The 19,747-nt window shown below is 43.3% G+C and overlaps 1 protein-coding gene across 1 annotated transcript in view; it reads left to right on the top strand.

The window, feature by feature from the left end:
- The window catches only part of cntnap5a (contactin associated protein family member 5a), a 190,279-nt gene that overhangs the window by 88,695 nt on the left and 81,837 nt on the right, over positions 1–19,747 (top strand). Inside the window, exon 8 of the mRNA XM_030724387.1 lies at positions 16,804–17,071. Coding sequence (XP_030580247.1) covers positions 16,804–17,071 — 268 coding nt within the window. The remainder of the gene's footprint in view (positions 1–16,803; positions 17,072–19,747) is intronic.

The following is a 19,747-nucleotide window of genomic DNA, read 5'->3' as shown; positions in this document are numbered from 1 at the left end:
GAACATCTGTTCCACATTTGTAAGGAAAATGCATTTGTGGGTTGAGCAGCAGAGTTGAGCATGTAGGCTGCACCCATGAAAAAATTGCCAAATCTTCTCTGCCAATGCCAAACAGCTTATTCTGCTATTGACTCTTATTTTGAGTTTCTGGTATCCCAGGTGCTGAGAGTCAGGTGCCTGGTTGCAGGAAGAGGACTTTCTTCAGACTTTAATTATACAATTCATTAAACAACGCCAAACAAGAGTCATTAGCAAAATAAGCTGTTTGGCATTGGCAAAGAAGATATGGCAAGTTTTTTATGGGCGCAACCCACATACTCTGCTACTCAACCCACAAATGTATTTTCTTCAAAAATGTGACACCATTTGAAAGGAAATAAACAGTCTTTCCAACTGTATACGGTTTATTACCAGGAAGCACTCTGACAACAAAGAAGTAATCGACCAAACACCAATTTCCTTACTTTTTGTGCTAAGTTAATTAATTTTAGATTAGATTTGATTGTAAGATTTTATTGTTGTGTCTTAAATATTTTTATTAAAAAGAAACATGTTCATTCATTCTAATAAAGGTATTCATTTAACATTTCAGTAAGAAGAAAGGAAAAGAAAAAAAACAAAGCAAAAACAAATTTTTTTTTAAAGATTTTATTGTTGACTGTTAAAGCTCACTCTGGTATATCTCAAAACTCCAGACACTGTATACCGCTGTTCATAACCTGAGATCATCAGCCAAGACTCTGCTGGTCATCCCTAATGTCCTGCCTGAGAACCAAGGGTTCTCTTCTTGGAACAGTGCCCCCTGAGAAGATCACATAGCCAAGCTCACAGTCATCTTTTAAATCCCTGTTAAGCAGAATTTTTTTGTTCCTCCACTTTATTTCTGTGTTGTGATTATTTTAATTTAATTATTTTATATTTGCTTTGACTTTTTTAATGTAACTTTTTCTTATACCCAATGTTAATTTACCTTTATGTCTTAATTTTCGCTGTTTTATGGTTTTGTGAACCACTTTGCAACTTTGTTTTGGAAAGGTGTTATTATTTTCATCATCATTATTATTATTATTATTATTAAACATGGGATGTTTGCTTTGAGACTGTTGATGGTGAGGTGTGCAGTAGGAGTGACAGATGGGTTCATGGTGGGGTGGGATTACATCAGGGATCAGCTCTGTGGCCCTTCTTGTTTGCAGTGGTGATGGGCAGGTTGACCGTTAAGATGAGGCAGGAGCCTCTGTGCACTATGATGTTTGCAGACAACATTGTGATCTGTAGTGAGTGTTCGGAGCAGGTGGAGAAAAGGAAAGGTGGAGGTATGCACTGGAGAGAAGAGGAATGAAAGTCAGGAGATGCAAGTCACTGCAGAATATGTGTGTGTGTGTGAATGAGAGAGATACAGATGGAAAGGGGATGTGGTCAATTGATGTGGTCAATTGTCCAAGACAATGTACAAGAGAAGAAGAGAATGAAGGTAGGATAGAGTGGGTGGAGATGAGGATTCAGGGGCGATGAAGGTGAAAGTATGACAGAAGGATAGCAGCAAGAGTGAAAGGAAAGATTTACAAGTTGGTAGTGAGATCTGCTATACTGCATGGTTTGGAAACTGGCACTGACAAAGAGGCAGGAGGCTGAGCTGAAGGTGGCAGCTGAAGATAGTGGGTATATTGGGTACTGATTATCTCTTCATCATGGCACGCATGTCATGAATTTCTGTGTGTGTGGCAGATTAGGACCCCAGTATGCAGACACCAGAGACAGACTCTAATTCAGAATCTCAGCTTTTATTGTTGTAAAACACAGGGAAACTGAACTGGGCAGGGCCAGCAGCAAAAACTCAGAAACTCAGTCACAGACAGACAGGCACACAGCAGGGGGACACTATGATGACGTTGCAACAAGGACAAAGGGAAAACACAGACAATATATACACAGCAGGTAATGGGCAAATGGGAACCAGCTGGAAGGGAAACGCAGGAAGCAAATCTAAACCCAAAGCACATGGACCAAGACATACCAAAATAAAACAGGAAGTAACCAAAGACCCAAACTAGGACACATGAACTTGACACAAGGGCAGGGAATGAACAGTAAACACACACCCACACACAGGGGCACAGGGATGACCCCAAGGACTAAAAGGAACAGGAACTCACTTCAGATAACCCTGACTATAACAAACTAAGGATCAACACCAAAAGCAAACTCAGAACATAAAAGAAAAACCAACAGCATAACCTCAAGGAAACAAAACACAAGACACTGGGCAAAAGGTCCAGGACCATGACACCTGTTAGTTGATGGGATATATCAGTGAGCAAGTAAATATTTTGTCCTCAGTCCTGATGTGTTAGAAGCAGGAAAAATGAGAAAGTGTAAGGATTTGAGCAAGTTTGACAAGGGCCAAATTGTGATGGTTTGGAGAGCATCTCCAAAACTGCTGCTCTTGTGGGGTGTTCCCGGTCTGCAGTAGTCAGTATCTATCAAAAGTGATGTAATGAAGGAACAGTGGTAAACCAGCAACAGGGTTGTGGGTGGCCAAGGCTCACTGATAATGTGGGAGTGAAGGCTGAACTACTGTAGCTCAAATTGCAGAAGAAGTTAATGCTGATTCTGATAGAAAGCTGTCAGAACACACGGTGCATTGTAGTTTGTTGCGTATGGGGCTGCAGAGCTGCAGACCAGCCAGGGTGCCCAAGCCGATCCCTGTCCACTGTCAAGAGCACCAACAATGGGCGCATGAGAATCAGAACTGGACCACGGAGTAATGGATGAAGGTGACCTACACTATCATAAGAAGGCAAGCAGGCAGAGGCAGTGTAATGTTCTCCTGGGAAGCCTTGGGTCCTGCCATGTGTAGCCCACGCCTGCGACGCGGAGACTGGACCAGTGACTAAGTTCGGGAAGGGAGAACCAGAAAATGCGGGACTCTCAAGGAAACAGCTGGAGATTTGAGAGGGTTTGATAACTTTGTTGGAAAACACACAATTAACAGGCAACTACAAATAGAATAAAATAAAATACTTAAAGGATTTACCACAGTGGTAATTTCAATACACTCTACCCCGGGGTCTCAAAACAGTGTTCATAAAAAACATCATAATCCATGGATAAGAAAGAAAACAAAGAAGTCACAACCATGTAGGCATGTCTTCACAATCAGTGTGAAAAATGAACGATATCAATAACAACAAGTCTTTCCTTATAGCTCACTGTGGACCTGAGTCTCATCAAATTCAGTCACGATTCCCCAGTCACGTGATCAGGCACCCACGCAGTGAGCGATAGCAGTCACGTGATCACTTCCGTCTCCAATCCGAAGAATAGTGAGTTAAGTCTGGAATCTCCTCTTGCACTCACCCAGCACAGTTGGTGTGCAATAGTCAATGACTGTGTGTGTTTATATCAATCCTACCACAGGCGACAGGTTCACTTGTACCAGGGGAGGAATGAGTGAAGTTCTCTATCGACATCCAAAACCAACGGGTCCTTGGGTAGCTCGCCACCTCCGCGTCACGGAGGAAATCCTGAGTCCAGGTTCAGCTGTCAAAAGGGATCCACGGGAAAAAAACCCAGCCTGCGTAACAATAAATCCTTATTGCACACAGTTCTGGCATTACAATTGTGGGTAGCCATATTTTGATGCAAACCACAACTACATCTTCCTACTATGCAACTTTTCTCACAATGGGTTATGCATAAAGGGTTCTCACAAAACACTGAATAACTTATCATTGAACTACTTTACAAACAACAATTACGCACACTACAGTACTTAATTGCATAAAACAAAACATTTGCAGACTCAATTCACTGGGCAACATGAAATACACTCACTTTTAAGTACACAGCACTAAAACACGATTAACTTTAATACCGCCAATTAGCATCAATCAAGAATACCCGTCCCCTGTTAGCACCACTCTCGGCGACACACCCCACTGACCGATGTGCTAATGCTAGGTTTGCTATCTTAGCTTAGCTACAGCTCCTGTTGCGTCTACTCACCAAGACGACTAGCGAACGGTCAAGCTGTATTAACTTGTCGCTCGCCGTTTCAATCGGCCTTACTTTCTCCCACAACCACTTCAGAGAAATGGGAAAAGCACATCTCTTCACTTCGTTCCTTTCTGAAACTTCGCTCTCGTCTCGCTCACGTCACTTGGGGTGTCCGCTCTAGCTGCACCGTGCCTGCTCGGTGAGGGGAGGGCAGGGCACATTTTCTCCCTCCAATAGGATTTTAGAAATCTCATGTAACTAGGGAAGTTAGAACTTTTCAAAATAAAATCGGAAATGTGTATTAAATCGAATAACCTCTCTTTTTTTCTTTTTACCCTTCCCCACACAAATATAATACTGAACATTGAATAAACAGTTTGGGAAAATGTAGCTTTCTTTTCACCGGGCTACACTCTCCCCTTTTAAATACAATGCACGTCCCGTTGCATGTAAACACTATCCTCAAGGGAAGTTATCACTTCACTTACTCACTTGTGTAGCTAGTAACGTTTTCTTTAGTCAGAGAGTCTGCCAAAGCTGTGGTCAAGCCTTGGAATAACGCCTTAACCACTGTGACTAAGGGATTCCCTAACTCAGGGTAATCAAGCCTTCGGGGGTGGTTGTCGGCTTCTCTCTGATCTCCTCAGTGGTTGAGTGGTAACCACATCATTAGTCTCGAGCTTATCCAGTTGCTCATTCAGCAAGGTGCCAGTCTCTGCTTCAGAGCAACCAGGTACCGCGCTTAAGGAAGACTCATCATGAGTATTATTCTCTGGTTGTGTGGGAATAACATCGCCGTCTGAATCACCGAAAACTGAGTGATCGCAGTCTGGTTCACTCCCATCAGTGCTAATCTCTATGTCATTAAGATCGACATCTTGCTTCGTAGGGTCTGAAGCTTGAAGTGAGTGAGATTCCGGCACTGTTCGATCAAGTGAAACCTCTCCCAACGGAAAGTCAGAATTGGTAAGAACTGGATCAGAATGAGGTTGAACATCAATATCACACCTTGCTTCAGGTAAAGGAAAGTCATGAACAGTAGTAAACCTCAAAGTGCTCTGGCAAGGGGGCTCTTCAGGTACTGAGATCAAAAACTCTTCCTCAAATTCATCTGAGTCAACAACATCAGTATCATCAGCTCCCGCTGTCTGACGGGTGCATGGTCGACTGACCGGTTTTGGTGAGGGAGGCACCGCCTCTAATGGTGCAGGTAAAAACCCACAGGGAAGCAGGAGATCGCGATGTAAGGTGCGGGCGGGACCCTCACGACTTTCTGGTTTGACAGTGTAAACAGGGAGATCCCCAGCACGCTTAACTACAACATGGATCTCGTTTTCCCACTTGTCAGCCAATTTGTGTTTGCCACGTAATCGTACATTTCGCACTAAGACTCTGTCTCCAGGTTCAAGACCTGAAACAGTCACCCTCCTGTCAAATTGGGCCTTGTTTTTGTCTGCCAGTTTTTGAGCATTTTGAGAAGCTAGTTTGTAGCTCTCCTCTAAGGTGGATCTAAGGTTTTGTATGTACTGAGAGTGTGATTTCTGTTGGTCACCTGTAAGTGGCAATCCAAAAGCTAAGTCTACAGGTAATCTGGGCTTGCGTCCGAACATCAGCTCGTACGGAGAGAATCCTGTGACCTCACTGCGTGTGCAGTTGTAGGCGTGCACTAGAGGCTTCACAAAGTCTCGCCAGTGAGACTTCTGTTTGTCCTCCAGTGTCCCCAGCATGCTCAATAGCGTCCTGTTGAACCTCTCCACAGGGTTACCCCTTGGGTGGTATGGAGTGGTTCGAATTTTTTGAATGCCTGAGACCTCACATAGGTCTTTAATCAACCTTGACTCAAAATCAGGCCCTTGATCACTGTGTAGACGTTCTGGTATGCCATAATGGACAATAAAATTGTCCCACAAGCACTTAGCAACGGTTTTAGCTTTCTGGTTGGGTGTGGGCATGGCGATCGCAAATTTAGTAAAATGGTCCGTCATTACCAGGATGTCCTTTGTATTACTATGATCTGGTTCTAGACTAAGAAAGTCCATGCAGACCAATTCCAATGGTCGAGAAGTCTTAATATTTACCAGGGCAGCTGCTCTCTCAGGAGGGCTCTTCCTGCGTATGCAGCGCCCACAAGTTTTTACTTTACGCTCTACCTCTGCAGCCATCCTTGGCCAGTAGAACCTAGTTCTGATGAGATCTAGGGTCCGGTCAATACCAGGATGACCCATATCATTATGCAAGCTGTGTAGCACCGAAGCTCTTAGTTCTTCAGGGAGGACCAACTGATAGGTCACCTGGTCTGACTCTTGTCTCCTTCTATATAGCACCTCGTTGTGGAGCTCTAAGCGATTCAACTCCCGTAGCAAAAAGGGAAGATCGGGGAGCTCTTTGCGGGATGTGGGGGAAGGCGTTTCCCCCAACTCAATTTGTGCTATGACTTCTCTGATAGCTAGATCGTATCTTTGCTTGTCCCTGATCTCTGCTCGAGATAACGAAGGAATCGGGGGTAAACCATATCTGTCCTCTGAAATGTAGCTTTCAGGAATGGCTTCAGCAGAGATTGCCAGAGACTCAACGAGAGTGATATCACAGCCACTGGAACAGGCACCATCCGCCACCTTCGCAAGTTGGTTCTGACAGATTGCTTGGACGGCGTCCTGGTCAACCACCTCAGTGGCTCCAGTTTCGGCCAAGTGGTGTTGCATGAATCGACTGATGCGTTCTTGCTCCTTCTTTGAATGAGCATCCATGAACAGTTCCCCATGAGGCCTTCTGGAAAGCCCATCAGCATCCAGATTCTGCTTGCCAGCTCTGTACTGGAGCTTGAAGGAGTAGTTCGACAGGGCGGCAAGCCACCTATAGCTCGTGGCATCCAACTTTGCTGAGGTGAGTATATAGGTCAGAGGGTTACTATCTGTAACCACAGTAAATTGGCCTCCATACAGATAATCATGGAACTTCTCTGTAACTGACCATTTCAAAGCAAGGAACTCCAGCTTATGGGCTGGATACCGGGATTCACTTCTGGAAAGTCCCCGACTAGCAAAAGCAATAGCCCTGAGCTGGCCCTCCTGCTCTTGGTATAATGCCGCACCAAGGCCAGTGGTACTGGCATCCGTATGCAGAATGTAGGGCTGCTTTGGGTCTGCAAAACCAAGAACAGGGGCTGAGGTAAGTTTACCTATGATGGTTTCAAATGCTTTTTGGCAACGGGGGGTCCACGGACCCTCAAAGGGTTGTCTGGGGTCAAGATATTCAGAACTCACCTTGACTTTGGAACCCTTGCGGAGAGGTGGGTACCCGCGAGTCAACTCATTTAGAGGCTGGACAATGGCTGAATAGTCCTTAACAAAACGGCGATAGTAGCCTGCAAATCCTAAGAAGGACTTTAGCTCTCTCAGGTTCTTGGGTCTTGGCCAGGTTTTTAAAGCCTCAATCTTTTCTGAGTCTGTTTCAACTCCCCTTTCAGACACAACATGTCCCAGATAACGGACGGTGGTCTGAAAGAACTTACACTTTTCCGGTGACAGCTTGAGCCCATACTCCCTGAGCCTGCTGAGTACACGCATAAGCCGGCTTTCATGTTCATCCAGAGTCTTTGAAAAGATGATCAAGTCATCCAAGAAGACTAAAACTTCTTTTAAGTTCATGTCTCCTACACACTTTTCCATGAGCCTCTGGAAGGTGCTAGGTGCATTAGTTATGCCTTGTGGCATGCGATTAAACTCCCAGAAACCTAATGGAGTGACAAATGCTGTCTTAGGTTTATCAGCCTCATCGACCTCAATCTGGTAGTACCCAGATTTGAGATCGAGCACGGTAAACCATTTGGATCCTGTTAAGGCTGAAAACGTCTCTTCCAGGTTTGGCAGTGCGTAAGCATCTTTTATCGTATGAAGGTTGAGCTTCCGATAATCTATGCATAGACGCACGTCATTGTTCTTCTTCCTCACAACAACGATAGGTGATGAATAGGGAGATTGAGACTCCCTGATCACACCTGCAGCGAGCAACTCCTGCAGATGTTTCCTGACGGCCTCAAGGTCCTGTGGATGTATTGGACGAGCTCGGTGTTTAAAGGGAGTCTCATCGTGAAGCTTGATGTGATGCTTCACTTTATCCGTACACCCAAAATCTAGGTCGTGCTGAGCAAAAACCTCAGGAATCTCATTCAACTTTTTGGAGATTCGCTCTTCCCATTCAGGTGGGATGGGAGAGTCACTGAAGTTAAAGCTCAACTCTGTTCCTGGGGATTTGTCTGAGTTATTGGTGCTGCTTACACTGTGCTGGGAGATGACACAGTGGAAAGCGCCAAGTTCTGCAATTACACAGGTAGGTGGGATGGTAACATCCTGATCTGATTCATTTGTGACAATGACAGGAACTTTGTAGGGGGCACGTGCAGGAAGAGTGATCAAACAGCTCTTAACACAAATGCCGCCAGGTAAAGAGGACTGTGCAGGGTGCTCAACTATGGCACATTTGTCTGTTAGAGAACAGTGGACAGTTGCAGACCCTTCAAGAACAACAGTGTGCCCTGCGGGAATAACAACGGCCATCTTATCCTGCAAGGTGACTAAGCCTACTTTAATATCTTTATTTTGTCTGTGTCTCAGTTTAAGTGTGTTTAAGACTGCCCTGTACCCGTAGGTATCAGGTTGGTAATCAACACTGTTGCTGCCCAAGTACCTCTCATAGAGGACATCCAATGTATTGGTCCCTATTAATACTGGTGTTTGGTTTTCAGGGTGGATGGTTGGGACAACAAGAGCAAGAGTTTGTATTTCAATGTCAGTTTGGAGAAAGTCTTTTGGAAATGTGACGCACATTTCTATGTAGCCTAGGTAAGGGACAGACTGTCCAGCTGCACCTTCCACCTCCAAAAGGTCATGGAGGGGTTTAAGGCTTTTGTCTGGAAAGTGGCGTTTGTAAAATGTTTCCGAGACGGTGGTCACTTGGGAACCGGTGTCCAGGAGACAGTTGAAGTCTGCACCAGCTATGCTTACAGAAGCAGTACATTTGGACCCCACTAATCCTTTGGGCAACTTGTGGGCTAGTCCCCTAGGGAAGAACTGCTTAAGATTAGCATATTTCTTGTGCTTAGGTTTAGCGGGACATTGTTCGCCAGCTAGAGTCCCCATTCGCCCCGTAATAGAGACTGGTTCTAGTTTAAATGTTCAACTGCAGAGGTGGGGTTTTCTGTCTCCCATTTTCTTTGTCTCTCCTTTAGCAATTTCCTTTTTTCAGTGACCAAGCCTGGGTTTGCGTGGTTTCCACAATCGGATTTAATGTGTCCGTCTTCCCCACAATGAAAACAATACCATGGTTTCGGTTTGGGGCTCTGACTTTTAGCAACTTGGTTTGCCAGCTGTTTGACTGGCTGCCCTGACTTCTGTTTCCACTGCGGCCTCTCACCGCAAACTCTTTTAGCATGGGAAGGTTTCCCTTTGGGCTGCGCAGTAGTCAGGGTCGCTAATTGACTTTGGATCTCAGCCACCTGCTTAGTCAATTCTTGGGTGAGTGTGCTTAAAGCAGTATACCCATCCTGTTTCCCTTCACAGCTGTGTACAGATTGCACCTGTGTTACCACTTTCTGTTTGGTAGTGCCAAGGTGTTGTCGCATTCGGTCAGCTTTAGCTGCATGTTGATTTTCTTCTGTGCGTAGTAGCAGAAGCAACTCTGGGAATGTTGGTGGACTTGCCCTCTTTTGCTTTAACTGCAGATCAGAAATGAGGGAATTATCCCAACATCCTCTGCAGAACTGTGTGAGGAGGTGTCTGTCTGCTTCTTCGCTAGAGGCACCACCTCTTCTGACAGCTAAATTCAAGGTCACTTGAAGTCGCTGCAAATATGTAGACGGCTTCTCACCTACATCCTGTAGTGTGTTAAGAAACTTGGCATACAATTCACTGCCATCTTGGACAGACCCGTAAGCAGAATCGAGTAAGTGAAGATACTCGGCAGGTAAGCAGTTGGAGTTTAGATGTCTGACCACATCAGCTGCTGGAGGTAAGAGACTTTCAAGGATTCTCCTAGATCTTTGCAGCTCTGACATGGAGGGGTCGCTCATAAGCAGTTCAACACTGGAGCGCCAGGTGTCATAGTCGGGTTCATGACTGGGTCTGGGAATTTTACCAGAGAATGCACGAAGTCTCAGTGAAGACTGCATCTGCAGCATACTGTCATCTCTTTTAACGATGTGCTCTACTACTACACGCTGCACTTCTGGGGGATTGAGGTCATGTGTAGTCAGGGCTGGAGCAATCTGTGTCCCACCACCTTCAACTGGAAGTGGTGCTGTACTTACTTTCATGGCGGTACTCCTAACAGGAGGTGCAACTGTAGCATGCTCTGTCTCAGTTAACTGAGGGGGGCTGTCTAGTTCCTCAGTTGTGGGGGTCTCCGTTATTTGGGGTATTCTATCTAGTCTCTCAGTTGTAGAACGCACAAGATCTGTGATAGATTCGCTGATTTGGGACATCATGTCCTTGAGAACATCAGCATAGTCTCTCCCACTTACCTTAGCTAAGTTTTTAAGCTCAGTGAGGTAGGACTGGGTGGTACTATTCCCAACTGCTTGTGTATAAACACCAGCAAGGGATTGGACATGATAGCTAATGCCACTATCATGAGCTCTGTGAATGAAAGGCAGTAATGGTGCTAATGCCTCCACAGCAGTCCCTGTGTTGTACTCTACGATTAGGCTTGGGTAGAGATCAGAGGTTTGCTCATCTACATGTATGATCCTATTAATGGAACCATATTGTTTTAGATAATCTGTAATTTCTTCAACCTTCTCGTCTCCAGCTATTCCAGTGATGATCACAGCATTAGGGACCTTTATAGAGTGTTTCTGAACAATATCCATTTTTTTTTTTTTTTATCAAAGGCAGTACTCATTTGCAGGGAAAAATTATTTAACCCTCTGGTTCTCCTGGCTGGCTCGCCAAGAATTCTGTAGCCCACGCCTGCGACGCGGAGACTGGACCAGTGACTAAGTTCGGGAAGGGAGAACCAGAAAATGCGGGACTCTCAAGGAAACAGCTGGAGATTTGAGAGGGTTTGATAACTTTGTTGGAAAACACACAATTAACAGGCAACTACAAATAGAATAAAATAAAATACTTAAAGGATTTACCACAGTGGTAATTTCAATACACTCTACCCCGGGGTCTCAAAACAGTGTTCATAAAAAACATCATAATCCAAGGATAAGAAAAGAAAACAAAGAAGTCACAACCATGTAGGCATGTCTTCACAATCAGTGTGAAAAATGAACGATATCAATAACAACAAGTCTTTCCTTATAGCTCACTGTGGACCTGAGTCTCATCAAATTCAGTCACGATTCCCCAGTCACGTGATCAGGCACCCACGCAGTGAGCGATAACAGTCACGTGATCACTTCCGTCTCCAATCCGAAGAATAGTGAGTTAAGTCTGGAAACTCCTCTTGCACTCACCCAGCACAGTTGGTGTGCAATAGTCAATGACTGTGTGTGTTTATATCAATCCTACCACAGGCGACAGGTTCACTTGTACCAGGGGAGGAATGAGTGAAGTTCTCTATCGACATCCAAAACCAACGGGTCCTTGGGTAGCTCGCCACCTCCGCGTCACGGAGGAAATCCTGAGTCCAGGTTCAGCTGTCAAAAGGGATCCACGGGAAAAAAACCCAGCCTGCGTAACAATAAATCCTTATTGCACACAGTTCTGGCATTACAATTGTGGGTAGCCATATTTTGATGCAAACCACAACTACATCTTCCTACTATGCAACTTTTCTCACAATGGGTTATGCATAAAGGGTTCTCACAAAACACTGAATAACTTATCATTGAACTACTTTACAAACAACAATTACGCACACTACAGTACTTAATTGCATAAAACAAAACATTCGCAGACTCAATTCACTGGGCAACATGAAATACACTCACTTTTAAGTACACAGCACTAAAACACGATTAACTTTAATACCGCCAATTAGCATCAATCAAGAATACCCGTCCCCTGTTAGCACCACTCTCGGCGACACACCCCACTGACCGATGTGCTAATGCTAGGTTTGCTATCTTAGCTTAGCTACAGCTCCTGTTGCGTCTACTCACCAAGACGACTAGCGAACGGTCAAGCTGTATTAACTTGTCGCTCGCCGTTTCAATCGGCCTTACTTTCTCCCACAACCACTTCAGAGAAATGGGAAAAGCACATCTCTTCACTTCGTTCCTTTCTGAAACTTCGCTCTCGTCTCGCTCACGTCACTTGGGGTGTCCGCTCTAGCTGCACCGTGCCTGCTCGGTGAGGGGAGGGCAGGGCACATTTTCTCCCTCCAATAGGATTTTAGAAATCTCATGTAACTAGGGAAGTTAGAACTTTTCAAAATAAAATCAGAAATGTGTATTAAATCAAATAACCTCTCTTTTTTTCTTTTTACCCTTCCCCACACAAATATAATACTGAACATTGAATAAACAGTTTGGGAAAATGTAGCTTTCTTTTCACCGGGCTACACATGCATGTGGATGTTACTTTGACACACAGCAGCTATCTAAGCATTGCTGCAGACTAGGGCTGCATAAAACGATTATTTTAGTAATTGAGTATTCTATCGATTATTCCAGCGATTAATCGAGTAATCGGATAAGAAATACATTTTTTATTAACAGTTTATCTGCATATTTTAACTTCCGTACTGCAGTTTCTCGCCATGTGAACAAACAGCGGTGAATGGAGCAGCTACAAAGTTCTCTTTTCTTCACCTTAACACTTGCTGATCAGGTGCTTGATGAAGGACCTCCAGCTGTTTCACAGATTTAATGGTGGTTACTAAAAGAAAAAGCTGCTGTTTTGGACGCTGGAAAAACGTTTCCTTTTTCACTACTTGAGCTCACCGTCACAGCTTCGTCTCTTTGCGCTTGCGCAGTTAAAACCGCTGCCTGCTATGAGTGTTTTGAAAAACTAGTGGCTGCGGGAGGCATGGCGCATGTGTGAGTAATGGTGTAATGCTTTGTATTCACAAGCATTCTCGAAAATACGTTTCTACTGCAGGTCTATATTTAGTCACTAATAAGGGATTAAAGTATAAAAAATATTTTGAAGGAGCCCCTCGGTCCTGGGGGGCGGGCCTTCCGGTACCGAACCATCGCTAGTGCTAATGGCCCGCGCTCGCTAGCAAACCAGTTCTGGTAGCTACAGCTGAAGTAAAGACAAAAATAGCAGCTGAAATTCTCAGCGAGCACAACACACACAGACACACAGAGAGCAGTGGAGGCGTGGAAATGCATGTCAGCGACAGTTGCCACTCGTCCCGTAAAGTACGGAACACGGCATGTTACGGAGCCGTATTCCACGGAGTCCCGTAACATACGGGGTTCTGTATTTTACGAGACAGGTGGCAACTCTAGTGATGATCCACTCTGTGTTAAATGAAATCCATCGCAGCGACGGAGAGCTTTTTAGAATGTGTGCTTGTGTATACGTGAGTGATTCACACTCCAGTCCAGTAGGTGGCGGTAATGCAGTTCTATGTTGGTTTGCCAGCCCCCAATAAACCCACAAAAAAACGTCAGCACTAATGCTGCTAATGCTAGTGAGGAGCGCCGCTTCCACCGAGACAGCTGAGCGCTGCAGAGTTTAAACGAAGCATCGACACAGTAAATTTGTGTCGATAAATTTTTAGAATCGATTTAATCGAGTTAATCGATAAATCGTTGCAGCCCTACTGCAAGGAGACTTTTCATTCTACTCTGTACAAAAAGTTTCAAACTAAGCACAAAACAGAAATGTGAAAAATTTTGATATTTGATATCACAGGAAAAATTGCTTCAACATTTTGGGTGTAAAAGGCTAGATTGTTATGAAAACATATTATATCGAGAGCTGTAATATGTTTTCAGATTAAAGTGGAAACTTTTGAATAATTTTCTCCTCCTCCAATAATAGAAATTTTTTCTTTTGCTGGGTAGAGTTCCTCAGTTACTCAGATTGTTCCACCATTACATGTGTCTGGGGAAAGCTACCCATTGCTACAAAGGATATGCTCTTATAGTTTTTGTTGTGCAATCCAGCCTCAACTTTTCTCGTAGATTTTGTACCCAGTGTAGGCAGAATCACATAGTGAAAGTAAGGCTCATAGTGAATTAGTGTAACCACAGCTGGTGTTATTCCCCCCTAACTGATTCTGGAGCATATTGTAGCTGTCATAGGCTGCAGCTACACCCTGAAGAACTCACCCGTCAATCACAGAACTAACACAGACAGAGACCCCACCACACAGTGTCCCGACCAACAGGCAATTTTAATATAACCACTTAAACTTAGATGCATGTCTTCAGACTCAGGATAAATGCACAGTACGGAGCACTCTGAGAAAGCCCTCACAGGCACAGGGAGAACATGCAAAGAGCGGCCCCATCCGAGCGGGAGGTTTGAGCCCAGAGTTGTGAAGCCTAAATTCGCCCTCAGCATGAGCAGGTCTACTGTAGCATTCTGAGGCAGAAACAGCTGTAACTTTCCACCAGTCTTGTTTACCAGGTTAACCTCTCTGTCACTTTGTGTTCATTGTCAAAATCAAATTAAAGTGGAAAGGTTGCTATTAGGACATACTGCAGGAGATTTAGTGTCCACTGAAGTGCAGGAGATCAGAACAGGACTTCTCAAGAAGCAGTGCAGTCTTTTATTTTCAATTACAAATGAACATATTTGACAGAGCAAGTTTAGTTTAAGATTCAAGATTCAAGAAGACTTTATTGTCATTATATGTAAACATATAACGAAATTTGCGTTCCAGAACACTCATCCAAGAGAAATAACAAACAACAGAAACAAACAGGGGGCACAGGTGTCTGAGGTCGTGCAGCCGTTTTGCCGGCGCTACCTTTAGCAGCAGTATGCAAACATGTGAAGAAACAAAAAGCTTAGGGTTTGGGAATATTCGACTTCAAATGCTGACTTGCTGATGGTGCTATTTGAAAAGGCAGGTGCTCACTTGCGTAGTTTCAAATTTTTCTGTCTGCTGATTTATGTGATATTTGATTTGTCTTATTTAAGTGGTTCTTGTCAGACATTGAGGAAAAGTGAAATACATTACATCCATTGTGATTGTGACTACTATATGATTAAGTCCAAGTGCCTTTTGAGAGTCACCTCCCACACCAATCAGACTGGTCAGCCACAGAGCCACAAGCCAAGCCTCATCTGAGACACCGCTACCTTAACATCTGACTACTGCATTAAAAGGTCTTTACTGACGACAGAAGCAGAGGTGGAAAGAGGCAGGCATGATGGAAGCTGTAATGGAATTTCAATGGGACAATCTCTCCAAGGTTGATAGGAGGGAATCATATTGAAAGTCAAAGAGCGGTGATTGCTTGTGCTACCCTGCAGGCAGCAGGACTGATGGGACTCTGACCTCAGCAGACATGACTGTCTGTGGTTAAATGCACTTATCCAGGTCTGCAACATAACAACATAATTATATTATTTTAAATATTATGATGTATTTGTTTTGGATCAGGATATTTGTTTTCAGTTTTTTCATTATTGCATATACTTTCATATACGCTTAGGAACAGAGGTACTGGAAAAGTCACATACTGTATAATCCACCCCCCACCTCCCAAAGTTATGTAAAAAAACAAGAATTAGAAGCACAAGTATGAATTTATTTTGGATTTTCTCTAATCCATGCAGGGTCAAATTTATGCATAAAGGGTCTTATCTACTCTAAGCACTCCAAAGACTTTACACAATATGCCTAATTCACTCTTTTTCTACACCCAAGTACTTTCTAACATTCACACTCAAATGAATACTTCAGAGAGCAAGGATACTTTGGTGAGCAGACTGGAGCAGCCAGGGATCGACCTACCAACTGTCTGCTTAGTAGGTGACCTGCTCTACCTCTGCTGCTACAGCCAGGAAGTAGAGTTTGTCCTATTGGAACACAGAGATGTGTTGCACCAAGTGGATGGACTAACAAAGGAGGGGAACTACCTCCAAATTCTTTCACTTCACCTCAGATCAACAGCTAGACGGTTGAAACTTTCAGTCCCTTTTTTCGTCCACTATCTAAAACAAGCTTTTCAAGCTCATTTTCCTTTAATGGCACCCGTCAATGGAGACAGCTTTCTTCTAATTGGTTGTCCCTAGCCAATAACAGCAGTTGGGTGGGGCTGCTGAGTGATACCCATATTAGATTTGGCTTTACATGCTTCTCCTCCATTTGCATCTAATCATCTGGCAGTTCCTTAGTTGTGCCTCTGTTTGTGTTGTTTAATGGTGTCTGGCAAACAGCCCCTACATGCATTAAACTGGATTTTTTTTATGTATAATTTAATGACCATCCCTATGAGTGCAGAAACATAGAAAATAGAGAATTAGGGGGAAAAAACACATAATAAATCCATAATTCCATATCAAGAAACATTGGCCTTCAATTTTCTCCCTGAATGTGAGGTTATTTCTCTAACAATCTGATTTGATAAAATTTTTATTTCATACACTACAAAATGTGTCAGCTCTTTTATATTATTATTATAAATTTATATTCTGATCTAAGTAGTACAAATTGCTGCTGATGAATAATTTGCAGTTGATGCCAAATAATTCAGTTTAATGAATGTTTTGGTTGAGACTAGAACAAGGTTCTTCTCTTGGTTCCTTTACCATCTGTTCCCTTTTTGTTCATATCAACGTGACATTTATTTCCAGACCTACTGCAGGGAGTTTCCCACGACACCTGACCTCCCTAATACATCATGGGAGATGCATGTAAATCTGCATCTTTGGCTTTTTTGTCCTCTAGGGCAATGTGACCTTCTCGTGTTCACAGCACCAGCTGGTGGCTTGCACCTTTGTGAGTTCCAGCAGCAGCTTCCTGTCGCTCCCATCAGCATCGCCTGCTGCGGGGGGTTTCTCCGTTCACTTCCAGTTCAGGACGTGGAACCCAGACGGGTTGCTGCTCTCTGTCCAGCTGAACCCAAATCCACAGAGACTGGAGCTGCAGATCAGCAACAGCCGGCTACATCTGACCCTCCACAGCTCAGGACGACAGAAATCAGAGGTCTCAGTTGGTGAGTCCACACTAATGGCTACATTCACATGTCCATGAATTTCAGTAGAGATTCTACTATACATTGTTGATAGTGAATACAAAATCAGAGATTTGGTGACTGTTAGTAGATTTAATAATACCTACAGATCAGGTCATATTTGCACTGGATTTTAATATAAGTTAGTTATTAAAGGTTAAATTAAAATGACACACACCACTTAGCCACAACATTAAAAACACTGGCAGCTGAATTGATTAACATTTATTAAATTGTTACACTGGAATATTCTGCCAGGAAACCTTTGACCTGCATTGATGTGAATATGTAAAAGTCACATAAAGATTGCTGCATACCAATTGCACACCCCTGTGGGCTGGAAGCTGTACCCTTTCCCAACAGGATAATGTCACTGCCACACTGCAAAAACTGCTCAGAAACAGCTCAAGAAACATGAACTTTACTCTAGCAGGGCTGATCCACCCTGCAACCATCGGGACCCAAAGGATCTGCCTCCACGGTCCTCGTGGCAGACGCTCCAGGACACCTTTAGAGGACGTGTCTCCCAGGCCCCAATGGGCCATTGCTGTTAGAACAAACTGAAAACCTCTAGAGATGAAAAATGAAGCTAACATGATGTGACTAAAAAAAAATCCAGTTCCTACAATGACTGCTAAAAGTATCAATGTGTTTATGGCAATGCCCCTTCCTATCTTAAAGAACTTCTTTCTTTAAAATGTACGGCACGCTCCTCCAGATCGGCTCACACAAACTCTCTCATCGTACCAAGGACATATTTAAGGGGGGCCGGGCTTTCTGTGTGGCTGCCCCTCATCTATGGAACTCGCTTCCACCTGAACTGAGAGCGCCTCAAACTTTGGACAGTTTTAGAAAGGGCTTAAAGACTTTTCTTTTTATAAGAGCTTTTAATCTTTGTGCATAATTCTTAGCTATTTTATCTACACCCTGGTGTATTTTAATTTTACACCATGGTCTGTTTTTAGTGTGTTTTTTACTTTTACTGTTTGTTATAATGTTTTTTTGTTTTGTAGCACTTTGAGGTTTTTTAAAATGTAAAGTGCGTTATAAATCAAAGGTATTATTATTATTATTATTATTATTATTATTATTATCAGTTGAACATTTTGTTCTATTTGTTGTCTAATAAGAAACTACTGCCAGGCGTCTGTTAGCTTAGCAAAAAGATTAGACTAGTTAGTTTAGCATAAACACAGGATTGGAGCTAGTCGCGGTTTCACAAAACCTTAAACCTTTTCATCTTGATTGAGACACTCATATATCCACTGGAGCAAGACGAGCCCAAAATAACCTGTTTGCACAATTAAGTTCTCCAGAGTAACATTGTGAGACAAAGACTCAGACTCACAATGTTCCCCTAATCCAAAATCTGGTGAACACTCTGGCTGCAGCAAGCAATTTCATCTGTCTTATTTTTCATCTTTGTCCTCAATAAACTCAAACATAAAAGGTTTTTTTTTTAAATTAATTACTTAAAATATCCAATCATCTGTATAGGATTCCTTAGCAAAAATAACTGTGATAAGTAGGATTGCTTGGGGAAGTCAGGCTTTCAGCACGTGGATGGCTGCAGGGAAATATAGATTGAAAGAAAACCACAGCTAAGGGACTGTATTCCCTTTTAGATAATTTGCCTCATGGTGCATTAAATTATCCATCTGCACAAGGACATATCAGCCTTAGAGCTGCAGCCTATGAGGAGCATGACCTAGAGTTCTGCAGTCATGCAGAAACACTACATTTACCATAGTCAAAATAAGATATGTAATTTGTCTATTTATTGTTCATTTTACTGTCATCAGAATTTCTCGTATTCTTCCTCTGGTAGATTTTTGGAGGTCAAACTGAAATGATTATTGAGCCAGAGCTCTCATAGCATCTTGGTTACGAATTCAAGGAGCAAAGAAGACGATTATATATTAAACACACTGAGAGTGTCCCCAGGTTCTCGTCTCTAAATGTGTGTGAAATGCAAACTTATCCTCTGGGAACATGTTCTGTCAGGCAGACACAGGGTGGAGGAAATTCCTTAATTACACCACGTGACAGTAGTCCAGAAGAGAAATGATGTATGATACTCAGTGCAGCTGAACATCTTCTCTATGATGCCTGGACCAAACTGTGAGACACACACAGTGAAAACTGGACTCACTGCTGATAGGTGTGTATTATTCCCGTGGTGCGTAAACATTGGCTGGGTCAGTAAACATGAGCATGCTGTGCTGAGTGAGGGTCAGTTTAAGCTATAAAAATGATCCTTTGCTAGCACTGGTAGCTTAAGAAATGCGTCGTAAACAGAGATTTTTTTTCCTTCAAAGTTCTGTCAAAGATCTCAGACTGCAGATTTTAATTAAATTGAGGTAAAGATTCTTACCTTTCTTACCAATTTCCTAGAAAGGTATGACAATGTCAAACACCTAGCAATATCACTCTCAGTGCAATCATTAAATTGAGCTCCAGGCTTCACCAAGGTGTTAGTATTCATTTTTTTCTTCTAAATTGAACCTTTTCTTTTCAGTTTCATTAGATCTGCCACCTCAGTGTTTAAAACTGCTTTCATTTTCAGTTTGATGACAGAAAAAAAATGGGCCCTAATTGATAGATGTCTAATATGTCCCGATGGGCAACCTTGTATGTGTGATCTGTGCATAGAGACAC

This window comes from Archocentrus centrarchus, unplaced genomic scaffold (assembly GCF_007364275.1).
Source record: "Archocentrus centrarchus isolate MPI-CPG fArcCen1 unplaced genomic scaffold, fArcCen1 scaffold_36_ctg1, whole genome shotgun sequence".
Classification (NCBI taxonomy): domain Eukaryota; kingdom Metazoa; phylum Chordata; class Actinopteri; order Cichliformes; family Cichlidae; genus Archocentrus; species Archocentrus centrarchus.
This window is presented reverse-complemented; position numbering and strand designations above follow the sequence as displayed.